Source organism: Macaca thibetana, chromosome 7, assembly GCF_024542745.1.
Source record: "Macaca thibetana thibetana isolate TM-01 chromosome 7, ASM2454274v1, whole genome shotgun sequence".
In the NCBI taxonomy this organism is placed as follows: Eukaryota; Metazoa; Chordata; class Mammalia; order Primates; family Cercopithecidae; genus Macaca; species Macaca thibetana.
Genome location: NC_065584.1, coordinates 155,575,889 through 155,589,127, shown reverse-complemented (window position 1 = coordinate 155,589,127; position 13,239 = coordinate 155,575,889). Strand labels below are relative to the sequence as shown.

At 36.7% G+C, this 13,239-nt stretch overlaps 1 protein-coding gene across 4 annotated transcripts in view; it reads right to left on the bottom strand.

Moving 5' to 3' along the window:
- The window catches only part of LRRC49 (leucine rich repeat containing 49), a 168,754-nt gene that overhangs the window by 132,067 nt on the left and 23,448 nt on the right, over positions 1 to 13,239 (bottom strand). For all 4 annotated transcript variants that reach the window (XM_050796297.1, XM_050796298.1, XM_050796300.1 and 1 more), the window contains one exon: positions 9,790 to 9,933. In XM_050796297.1, the coding sequence (XP_050652254.1) occupies positions 9,790 to 9,933 (144 nt within the window). The remainder of the gene's footprint in view (positions 1 to 9,789; positions 9,934 to 13,239) is intronic.

The following is a 13,239-nucleotide window of genomic DNA, read 5'->3' as shown; positions in this document are numbered from 1 at the left end:
CCCAACCTTCAGCAACCACCACCTTGATCTGTCAGCAGCCATTAACATCACGGCAAGACCCTCCCTCCACCAGCAAAAAGATTAAAATTTGCTGAAAGATCAGACAATCATTAGTACTTTTTAGTACTAAAGTATTTTTGAATTAAGGTATGTACATTGTTTTTAAAGACATAATGCTATAGCACATTTAATAGACTACAGTATAGAGTAAACATAACTTTTATATGCACTGGGAAACTGAAAACTTCATACAACTCACTTTATTCCTACATTTGCTTTATTGTGGTGGTCTGGAACCGAACCCACAGTATCTCTAAGGTATGCCTACATTAGAAATAAAGAAATCTGGGCGTTTACGAAAAAAATTCATGTAGAACTTCTACAAAGAAAAAACTATGATCATTTTTAAAAACTCAATGGATGGACTAAAAATCAAATTAGACAACTTGAGGATAAAGTCAGTGAATTCAAAGGTAGAACCAGATAAGTGATAAGAATGAAGAAACGAAACAGAGAGAAGTAAGAATGATGAAAATTATAAGAGAGATTAGGAAACAAAGAATAGAATGAAAAAGTCCATACTATATCTAGTAGGTGTTTAAGAAGTAGAACGAGAGAAAGTGGAAGTGCAATATTTGAAAATATAAAGACTCAGAATGTTCCCATAATAAATGAAAGATACGTGCCAGGTGCGGGGGGCTCATGCCTGTAATCCCAACACTTTGGGAGGCTGAGGCAGGTGGATCATTTGAGATCAGGAGTTTGAGACCAGCCTGACCAACATGGTGAAACCCTGTTTCTACTAAAAATACAAAATTAGCCGGGCATGGTGGTACACATCTGTAATCCCAGCTACTCGGGAGGCTGAGGCAGGAGAATGGCTTGAACCCGGGAGGTGGAGCTTGCAGTGAGCCAAGATCACACCCTTGTACTCCAGCACAGGCAACAAGAGTGAAACTCTGTTTCAAAAAGAATAAATAAATAAAAGAAAATAAATAAATAAATACATACATAAATAAATGTTACAAATCTGCAGATTCAGGAAACACAAATATTAGGTATGCTAATAAAATTACCACATTTTATTAAATCTAACATTATCTTACAACTATTTTATTCAGCATTTGGGGAAAATAAACTTATAATTAACTTACAGTAGAATAATATATCACTTAAAATTTGTATTTATTACTGAAAAAGCTCTTCTAGATTTACTTAACCAGATTTTTTTTTTACTGAGTATCATTTTTATGCATACATAAAAAGTAAGTTACCACAAAATAAAGTTGAACTTCTAAAATATCTCCACTTACTATACAGATGTGGTAGAAAGGGCAAAGGAACTAGAACTAAAAGTGGAGCCTAAAGATGTGACTGGATCTGATATATAGTAAGTAGACAAACAGATGGAACAGAATAGAGGGTCCAGAAAAAAGATCCATTTGATTAGTACTAGATTTCAACAAAGACAACAACAATTTAATTCAGTGGGGAAAGCAAGTTTTTTCAAATAAAAGGTAATGAAGAAAATAGATATTCCTATGTGGGAAAAATGAACTATAATCCCCTACCTCACAGCATACACAAACTTAATTAAAAATGGATTGCAGCTGGGCATGGTGGCTCATGCCTGTAAACTCTGACACTGTAAGAGGCCAAGATGGGAGGATCACTTGAGCCCAGGTGTTCGAGACCAGTCTAGGCAACATGACAAGACCCCGTCTCTACAAAAAATTTAAAAATTAGCCAGGTGTGGTGGCCTGTGCCTGTAGTCCCAGCTACACGGAAGGCTGAGGTGGGAGGACTGCTTCAGCCCAGGAGGTCAAGGCTGCAGTGTGCTATGTTCAAGCCACTGCACTCCAACTTGGGCAACAGAGTGAAATTCTGTCTCAAATAAATAAACAAACAAATGAAAATAAAAATGAATCACATACCTAAATAGAAAGGTAAAACTATAAACCTTCTGGAGGAAAATGTAGGTGAACATAGTCATAATATTGGGATAGGCAAAGATTTCTCAGACTGGACACAAAAGATAAAAACAACTAAAAACAACAAATTGATAAACTGAGCTTCACTAAAATTAGAAGTTTCTACACATCAAAAACACTGTTAAGAGAGTAAAAAGGCAAGCCATGGAGAAAATACACTCTCTCTATATATATGTATATATCTCAAACAAAGGACCTGAATCTAGAATGATAAAAAGATAACCTAATTTTTTCAAACAGGTAACAGATTTGAATTGATACTTCATAAAAGATGAAAAGATGCTTGAAAAGACGTACAGCATCATTAGTAATAAAGAAAATGCAAATTAAAAGAACAATGAGAATCACAGAATTGTTAAAATTATAAAGACTGACACACTTTGGCAAGGATATTGAGCAATGAGAACTCTCTGTTGGCTACTGGGAATATAAAATGGTATAATCACTTCATAAAACTGGTAATTTTGAATAAATTTAGACACCCACCTACCCTATGGCTCAGTAATAACACTCTTACATATTTACCTAAGAGAAATGAGAGTATTTGTCCACCAAAATATATATGTAAATTTAAAACTATGGCCATGTTTGGTGACTCATGCCTGTAATTCCAGCACTTTGGGAGACTGAGGCAGGAGGATCAGTTGAGCCCAGGAGTTCAAAACGAGCCTGGGCAACATAATGAGAACCTACCTCTAAATAAATAAATAACTTTTTAAAACTGCAAGAATATCCACAGCAGCTTTATTTGTAAGAGTCAAAAATTGGAAATAACCAATGTGCCTGTGAACAGAAAAATGAATAAGCAAATTGTATGATATTTCTACAATGGAATACAGCTCAGTAATTTTTTAAACTAGTGTTATGCACAACAAAATGGATGAATATCAAGACATTATGTTGAATATACAAGAGAGTACATAATCTTTATATATGTGCTTTTCAAAAACAGGCAAAATTAATCCACAGGGATAGAAGTCAGAATATCTGTGGGGCAGGGGAGGGTACTGACTAGAAAGAGGCACAAGGGAACTTTTTGAGGTGATAGAAATATTTTATATTTTGATCTGAGTGACAGTCATATGCAATTACTCAGATTAAATAGAAGTTATTGAACTGTACAGCTGATTGTGTATTTTATTGTACCTAAATTATCCCTCAACAAAGTACAGAGGAAAAGTCTTCATATTTGGATTTAAACTTCTCAATCACTTTTCAACTAATAATGTGCATGCTTTTCACACAATATTGTCTTCTATGCCATTAAAAACATTGATGATGCAGTATATCCTAAAAGTGTCTTCCATTATTGTCTATGGGATTTTCTTCCAAATACTGATACCCATTCTATATGTTTTGATTTTGTAAGATAAGGAAAGCACCAACATGAATTGTTCACACAGCTTCTTGTTATTTTGAAATTTCTTTCATCTATTCCAAGGGGTTTCCTCAATTTATTCTGCCTTCAGTTGCACTGCTTGACACATGATAGGCAATCTCTCTGAATCTATCTCAGTAACAAATGTAATACAGCTTCAACAATACATGGCTATCTTCCTTTTAAAGTATTTGATTGTTAATTAGCAAGAGAAGGTAGAATTGGGGCCATTCTTCCAATGAAAAATAATTTTTCTCATTAATATTAAACTTAATGTCTTTGCTGCTCTATTTCCATAGCTTTTTGAATAGAATGTTTCATTTCAATGCCAAATCATGGTGTAATATTTTAAAATGCATTTTGAACAGTGACAAAACTCAAAACATATAGTACCAACAACTGAAATGACAATAGTATAAACAGCTATAACCAAGTCCACATATAGTTAAGCAATGAAATTGCTGTAGCCTGTATAACACTGATTTAAGCATGCTATAGATTGTAAGACATATCTAGATTTCAGAGTTGTTGGAATATGGGAAATGTGTGTTTCAAATTAATAAAATAAGATAGTTTCACACCTAAACATATCATAGTAAATCTGAAGGACTTCAAAAAGAAATCTTACAAACTTAAAGGCAACCAGAGGAAGGAAAAGAAGATACCCTACACACACACACAAATGATAGTAGACATTTTAATGACAATAACAGAAGCTCAAAGACAATGGAATATGATATTCAAACATCTGGGAAAAAATAACTGTCAATCAAGTCAAATCATCAATCATGAATAAAAGCAAAATAAACTCATTTTTTAATAAACAAAAACCGAGAGACTTCAGAGTTATCTTAAAGAAACTTTTTCTAAATGATATATTTTGGGAAGAAGGATAGACAGAGATGCAGAAAGGAGTGATGAACCCAAACAAGCATGTGAGTGAATCCAAATAAGCACTGACTGGAAACAATAGCAATTAAAATGTCTAATTTGGGGGGCAAAAGAATAAAAAGAAAATACTAGGCAACAAAAACATGTAAAATGGAAAGGTTACTGTATTAAATGATTCTAAGGTCCTTATCTGATAAGAGGGTAGAGATGTGTATTAACTCTGTGATTTAAGTGAAGTGTATATTTTAAAATGCTAAGAGTAACCATTAAAGTGAATAAGAAAGAACAGAGAAAACACCATCAACCAAAAATAAGACAGAAGAAAATAAAAACATAGGGAAAACATAACAAGTAAGAAGCATGAAATAACATCAAAGTAAAAAATCTAAATATATCAGTAATCATAATTAGTATAATAGACTAAAGTCTCTGGTTATGACAGATTCTCAGATTATATGTTTAAAAAGGAGGCTATGCATTCTTTATAAGAAAAAGGTTGGAAGTTAAAGAATACATACTTGATATACACTGAAAAAAAGACTCAGCATCTTTTCTCTGATATTCCTGCCATATGCTTCACAAATGTCAATGTCATGAAATACATAAAAAGACTCTTACAGATTAAAGAAGACTAAGGAGATATAACAACTGAATGCAATGCATGTCTTGTATTATCTTTTGCTATAAAGGACATTATTGGGACAAATGGCAAAATCCAAATGAGATCTATAGATTAGATAAATGGCATCATATCAATGTTAATTTCCTGAGTTTGATAGTGGTACTATTGTTATAAGACAATTTCTTGTTTTTAGGAAATACATAACAGAAGTATGTGGCAATAAAGAGGCATTATGCCAGCAACTTACTCTTAAATGGTTGAAAAAAAGTATATATTAACTGATATACAGATAAGGAAGAAGGGAGAAAGTAAGCAAGAGAGAAGATAAAGCAGATGTAGCAAAATGTTATCATTTAGAGAATCTGGATGCATTTTGTACTGGGAATTCTTTATACTATTATTACAACATTTTCTGAAATTATATCAAATTAAAAATTTTTCTTAAAAGGTTAGGAAATTAAAAAGATATACCAAGGAAAAATAACCAGAAAAGCCTGGTATTAACATTAAATAAACATTAAGGTAATAAGTATTATTAGTGTCCTGTTATATCCCAACTACCTAGAACAATGCCTGGCATATAGCCCATACTCGTAAAATACTTGCTTAATTAAGAAGTTGGCAATAAAGAGAGTTAATATATAACAATAAAAGCAACAATTACCAAGAAGATATATTAATTTTAAACTTGTATGCTTCTAGAAACATAACTTCAAAATACTGACAAATAGTTGACAAATACATTGACAGTAAGCATCAACTATAGATACTAACCACATACCAGGCAATAAATAAGTAAATAAAAACCTCAGCAAACTTTAAAGTACCAATTACACATAATCTACATCTACTAGTCACAATGCAATTAAATTAGAAAAGAATGACCATAGAATAAAAAATCCATACATTTCAAAATGTTAAGGTGTACTTCCAAATAACACATGGATCAAAAAAGAAATCACAATGAAACACAGAACTTAGAAAATGCTTAGAACTAAACAATAAGAAAAATACTAAATTTCAAGACTTATGGGAAGAAGCTGAAGTGATTTTTAGAGGGAAATTTATAGGCTTAAATGCTTTTATGAGAAAATTTAAAAGACTGAAAACTAATATACAAAATATCCAACACAAAACTTGAGAAAGAACAAGATAAAACAAAGGACATATACAATTGTTGGTAATATTAGTTCCTATTATTTTGGGGATATCTGAAATGTTTCAGGATTTTTTTTTAGTTTTATTAATTTTTTGCTTTAAAATTTTTTATTATTAATTTTAATAATAAAAAAATTTTGTGGGTACATAGTAGGTATAGGTATTTATAGGGTACATGAGATATTTTGATAGAGGCATGCAACGTGTAATAAGCACACCATGGACAATGGGGTGTCCATCCCCTCAAGCATTTATCTTTTGAATTACAAACAATCCACTTACATTATTTTAAAATATACAATTAATTTATTATTGACTATAGTCACCCTATTGTGCTATCAAATGGTAGGTTTTATTCATTCTTTCTATTTTTTTGTACCCATTAACCATCTCCACCTCCCCTCAACACCCCACTACCCTTCTCAGCCTCTGATAACCATCCTCCTACCTCTATATCTATGAGTTCAATTGATTTGATTTTTAGATCCCACAAATAAGTGATGACATGTGATGTGTGTCTTTCCATTCCTGGCTTATCTCGCTTAACGTGATCTCCAGTTCATTCATGTTGTGGCAAATGACTGGATCCCATCCTTTTTTATGGCTGATTACTACTCCACTGTGTATATGTACCACATTTTCTTTATCCATTCATCTGTTGATGGACACTTAGGTTGTTCCCAAATCTTAGCTATTGCAAACAGTGCTGCAACAAACACAGGAGTGCAGATTATCTCTTCCATATACTGACTTCCTTTCTTTTGGGAATATACGCAACAGTAGGACTGCTGGATCGTATGGTAGCACAATTTTTAGTTTTCTTAGGAACCTCTAAACTGTTTTCCACAGTGGTTGTACTAATTTACATTCCCACCAACAATATACAAGGGTTCCCTTTTCTCCACATTCCTGCCAGCATTTGTTATTGCCTGTCTTTTGAATATAAGACACTTCATAATTTTTAAAGACAAAGATGCCATACAAACTAAAAATATTTGGTTTGAAATTTATAAAATTTCAAAAACAAAGATTGGTAAATAAACAAACAAGCAATAATTTTTCTACATCAAAAACATCACAGAACGTTTCTCTTCAAGAAGGCAAGTAGGTTGCATTTGTTTCACCTTCTTTCCAAGATTCAATGGGTGAAGCAATAAAAATACGCACAAATGAGTACATTCATGAAAATCCTAACAAAAGAGTTATCATTAACTGACCAACACTTCTGATGAATTTCAGGCAGTTGAAAAGCTGATGGAACCTTACTGGAGATAACCCTGGGCAGGAAGAACTGCAGCTCAGAACTGCAAGAGAGATGTTGTACTCAAAGGCAGCAATTCTTTCTGACTGAATGCCATCTTACTCCATGCTGGGTCAGTGCATACAATGAACAAGCATGGACTATGGTGAACTGTGCTGAATCAAGTAGGTGTATAATTAAAGATCTGTCTACTCAACAGCTATTTTTAGAATACCAACAAACCCACCCACTCCCACTCCTGTCATGAATATAAACATGTACAGAGCAGCTGGCTGAAGAAATCCTCAGCTAGAGCCTAAGCCAAACAAAATAGAGTATTTGTCAAAAAAGGATGGAAAGTGTGGGTGTTTTATCTATAGAGATGATTAACCACCTCTACATAAGAATCAGAGGGAAAAAAGAAATGGCAGTTTCACCTGGCACAAATGAAAACAAAGACTTTCTACCTCCGAAAGTAAAGTCTTATTTTGGCAGTCACTGAGTGAGTCTGCCTTTTCCCTTTCACTTACACTAAAAGGAAATTCACAAATGTGTGGGATTCAAGAACTTACACAAATCTAGCGATCATTCTAGAGTGAGATCTTATGGTTAAAAAGATCTACTCAACTGCACAGGATACCCAGATACTCCTTAACATGGTCCGTCATTTAAAGATTACCAGCTACTGAGGAAAATCAAAACCATGAAAGAAAAAAAAGCAAAAAGAGTAAGTGTGGTGACTGATCCTGGAAAAAAAAATGATGGAAAAAAAAGTATCCTCAGATTTTAAAGTCCCTTGAATATTTTAAGAAAGAGATGCTTTGAAAAAGAAATAAGAGTTGGATGAAGTTTATTTATCCATATATTTCACAATATATGGATATAGTAAATTTGAGATATAGCAAATGACTGTAATTAATATGCATGATACTTATTGTCTTTTTAACTTTTAGAAATTAATACAATTTCCTCTTCCATAAGTTGTTTACTGCTGCCTAAACTATAACAGTAGTGATTAAACCTAATACTCAATGGAAAATTCAGTAAGCAATTTCCTGAATATGCATTATGCACTTTCCAAACGAAAGCCAAAATATAGGCAGGAATATGCTAGGGCCAGTAGATTCCTGTTCCCTACTCTAACAAAGCGTTTTGGAATCTTACCAGACCCAAAGTCCTAAGGACAAATTAAGTCCTGACTGAGCAGTTCTTGGAGATTTAGCAACGTAACAGGTTATCCCGATCTGAATGTCTTTTAAATAAACAGTCCAGTTCCAGTATTATATCTAATCTGGGAAGAGCTCGACAGAAAGTAGAAGTTCTGGAATAAATCTGTATCTTGGATAGCATACTAAAATTGTCCTAACCTTCTAGAAGAGATGAGCATTACCTGACTCATATTTTCTGGGAAACCTTCAAAATAAAACCAATCTGTACTATGAGACCTATAAATAAGGTATCATCTGTCCCCCAGCCTTTTCAAGTGTACCATTTACAGTACACTTAATTCTTTACAAGGGGACTCAATGTTGAAAGAGTTAAGAGTTATATTGTGTCTTTCAAAGTGCATAAATGATACCAGAGAGAACCTAATGCAGTTTTTCTATAGCATTTAAACAAACGAAACTTCTTAAAAGAGCAAATAATGTTCCTCATTACCTGTATCATATCACAAAGCAGAACAGTTATATTTCTAATGCTCTTCACATATGTACAAATACAAAATATCTCAGCATCAAGCTTCTATTTAGTTGCTGACCTTCAGCAAAATCATAAATTTGACCAAGTTCATCTCAGAGTTCCAGAATTCCCTTTCCATAGTTTTGCCCCCACAATCGAACTCTTTTTCCTCCTGCTCACATGCCAGTTCTCTACCATATTCATGTCTTTTTTCAGAGTCAATAAACCAAAAACACCCTAGAGTCAAACTGGTCCAATGTCCTCATTTTAGAAAAAGCTAAACTGAGGCCATGAGAGTTGTGATTTACCCAAGGTCACACAGCTAATGAGGGAAGAAGCTAAGACCAGAATTAGGCCTCTGATGCCCTATGCAATGCTTTTCCCACCATACCAAGCTGCCTCTTTAAAAACTGCAAAGCATACAATACTTATGTGTATCTTCACAACTCTCAACCTCACGTCTCTGTGCCTTTTCCCTCTTGGTACAATAATTTCTCAACTTTCAGTCACTAGTAACCCTCTTTCTTATTAATTCTATACCCAAGACAAAACAGGAAAGGATTTACTACTCATTTACACCAAATGATTCATTTTCTGATAATACTTCTATTGTGTTTCTAACATTATATTTATTCTTTAAAATGGAAAATACCTCAATACCTCCCAAATCAACATATTACAGAGCTTAATAATTACATCCACAATTTAAATTCAGAAAAAAACTAAATAACCGCAGATTCTTACTTTGCAGAAAGTCGTATTACAGCATTTGTTTCAATTCTTTGAAAAAAAGCCACAAAGTACATATCAATTCCATTTTAATACTCACCACAAAAGTGATTTGATTGTGTCGCAAGTTCAGTTCAGTTAATGAATCCAGCCCATTAAGATTATCAACGTGACTTAAAAAGTTCCTAGCAAGATTTAAAACTCTCAACTCACACAAATGATTAATATTTTCAATTTTGGTAATCTGTTAAAAAAAATAGGAGAAGGATGATTAGCAGGCAAAAGCCTAAAATACACATCTTCTAAAAACCCTAAAAATAAAATATTCAAAGTCACTGGATTCAGTGGTAAGTTTATATGTAGACATTTAAACATCTATTTTCAATTTCCTATGTTGTAGATAACATGAAGTCACGTAACTTGTGAACATTAGCTAAAAGATCATATTTTACAATTTGACCATAGTAAACACTTGAAGTAAATGTCATCAAATAATCAATTAGTCCATTGGGCAACTTTAAGTGCCCAATTTGTCCCAGGTTCTGTGCAGGCTACATACTACCTGCCAAATAGAAACATACTGTAATCCCAAGGCATAAGCTCATCATGTTTTAATAAAGCAAGTCTGGCCTCTGACAGAAAAGGCAAGGGAAAGGAATGACATCAAGTTACCCTTGTTAATTCTATTTAAACTGCAAGATCTTGAGAGCAGTCAAGTCTGAATGGAAAGGGTCAAGGAACTAGGATTCCCAGTAGAAGATGAGGGTAATTATTTTTAATTAACTGAAAGCTGCTACATTAATAAAGATGGAAAATATTTAGTGAGGGTACAAAATGGTGAACACTGTTTAAAACAAGAGGACTTGAATCATGGAATATGCATGTGCATATAATGTTACGGGATCTTTGGGGTGTCATTTTTCTGACCAGAAACCTCTGTGGCCAATGGCGCCTTTGCCCGAGTTTTGTTCTGGCCCACTGAGCTCATTTCACCTAACCACCCTGGCAGGCTGCGCTCAGCTCATGCTACTGGCCTGGGTCCCATGTCTGCTAAGGGCAAGTTAGGTGTGGAACTGCGAACGGAGTGAGTGAGCGTGGGGTCTGGCCACTGTGCACAGTCAGACATGCTGGCTGCTACGGCGGGGTAGGCAGCTCCAGGTGCTGACACGGGCACCAGCTCTCTGCGAGGCTGCGGCTGGACCAGGAACACTGCAAACAGCTTCCACAGCTGGCACTGAGGAACACGGTGATACCCAGAAGCTTGGATGTGCGAGGAACCTCAGGGTCCCAAAGAGGGAGTCACAGCCCTGGTTTGGGGAGCTCCCAAGTCCAGGTGACCCAAAGGGCCACAGTTTCCTTCTCTTTGCCTGCAACATGGCGAGCGAGGGGCATGTCTCAGCCCTGTTGTGTTATAGCTCTTTTAGCCTCACCATTCTGTGGGTCCCGAATTCTGTGGGTCCCAGGTTCTTGTCCTGCGACCAGGAAGAATGAGGTATACAACAAGTGGAGGGTTAGCAAGACAAACAGGAGCTTTCTTAAGTGATAGAAGAGCTCAGAGGAAACCCACAGGGAGCAGCTCCTTTCCACAGCCAGGGTGTTCTGATGAGTGTTCAGCTCCTAGCAGAGAGGGTGGCTCCTCTCTACCAAGGAAGTCATCTTGACAAATGTTCAGCTATCAGCAGAAAGGGCAGCCCCTCTTTGCAACTGGTTATCCCACCATCCCTGCAGCTGTCAGCAGAGAGGAGGCCCTAGAGTACTTTGCTCCTCTCTACAGCTGGTTATGCCAATGTCTACTCAGCACCGGCTGAGTCTGTGGCTTTTATGGGCTTCAGGGTAGAGGAAGTGTGTGCTGATTGGTCCATGGGCAGTCATGGGCAGGCCCAGAAAAGGTACCACAAGTTCCCACTCCAGTCAGTGGGACTGGCGGCCTGGCCTGAAGGTGGGGAGTCACCAGGGACCTGCCCGCTTCTGCTCAGGAAACTGTCTGCCTCCTGCTGCTGTTCATGGTGCCCAGGCTATAGGTATGAAGGGGCACCTGCAGGCCAGCACCTAGCTGTCCTCAGCCCCCCTCGGATTCCCTTCTATGCTTGTTGGTGCCAAAAATTCAAAGGGAGCTAAGGTGACAAAGGGCTGGTGTGTAAACACTGCCCCAAGCATCTGCATACTTGGCCAGGCTGCCACAGCATCCAGGATTAACCACAACTTTGCTCTGAGATTGGAGCAGGCACTGACAGGGAGAATCCAGACAGCAGAAGCAGACACTTCAGAACCTGTTGCGAGAGCAGCGGTGGAGCCTCCTGGGTCCCCAAGAGTGCAGAGATGCCTGGGTCCACGGCTGCAGTTTGGGAGGCTGCAGCTGTACGCAGGAGGGCAAGGCTCCTGCCTGCTTCCTGGCCCCAACAGCACACGGATGCCCAGGTCTGCAGCCGTGGCTTGGGTGGCTGTAGCAGCACCCGGGGAGCTCCTGACCCAACTCGGAAGGGGTGGGGCTCCCACTTGTCCCCAGCTCCCGCTGGCTCCATGGAGCCTGCAGCCCCGGCCACGCCTCCCTGCTGCAGCTGGCCTGATGGCAGCAGCCACTCCAGATGGCCTGCTGCTGCCATTAATAATCAGCACTGAGGCCAGGCAGGGTGGCTGACACCTGTAATCCCAGCACTTTGGGAGGCTGAGGTGGGTGGATCACTTGAGGTCAGGAGTTTGAGACCAGCCTGACTAACATGGTGAAACCCCGTCTCTACTAAAAATACAAAAATTAGCCGGGCACGGTGGCGTGTGCCTGTAATCCCAGCTACTCAGGAGGCTGAGGTAAGAGAATCACTTGAACCCAGGAGGCAGAGGTTGCAGTGAGCCAAGATCACGCCACTGCACTCCAGCCTGGGCAACAGAGCGAAACTCCATCTCAAAAATAATAATAATAAAAAATAATAATCAGCTCTGAACTGCAGCAGAGAAGTTTGAACTGCACACTAAGGAGAGGGTAAGTAAAAACTAACACTGTGAAGTGATGAGAGCTCAAAGTGATGTTAAGCTCCACTATTATAAAAGAGCAAGTATAGCACAATGGGATGAGTTACTGCGTGACACAAGATAGAAGTCCTCATGGAGGACTTCATCAACCTGATGAACATTAAAATGAATTTCACCGTCACTGGAGATTAATTTGCTCATTTGTATTACCATCACAGTATATTTGAAATATTTTCACTAACACTTCAAAGCAGATGTTAGCTAAAATAACTTTTCTCAGATGTCTAATCTATATTTCACATTGTTATTTGGACACTCTTATATTCAAGAAACACCATCTAGGTTCCATCCAGTTTCCAGAAAAGAAACGTTTATTATAAATTCAATAATATATAAAAGTAACCTGTGACCACATTTAAAATGTGTTCTAAGATTTTTGATTTAACTAATGTAAAATAAGATAAAATTATATAAAATTTGAAAAAGAAGAAACAAGATTATCAGTATTTACAGATTATAAAACTGTATAATAAGACATGGAGTAACACATTTTAAAACTAAACAGGTGATAGAATTCAAAATG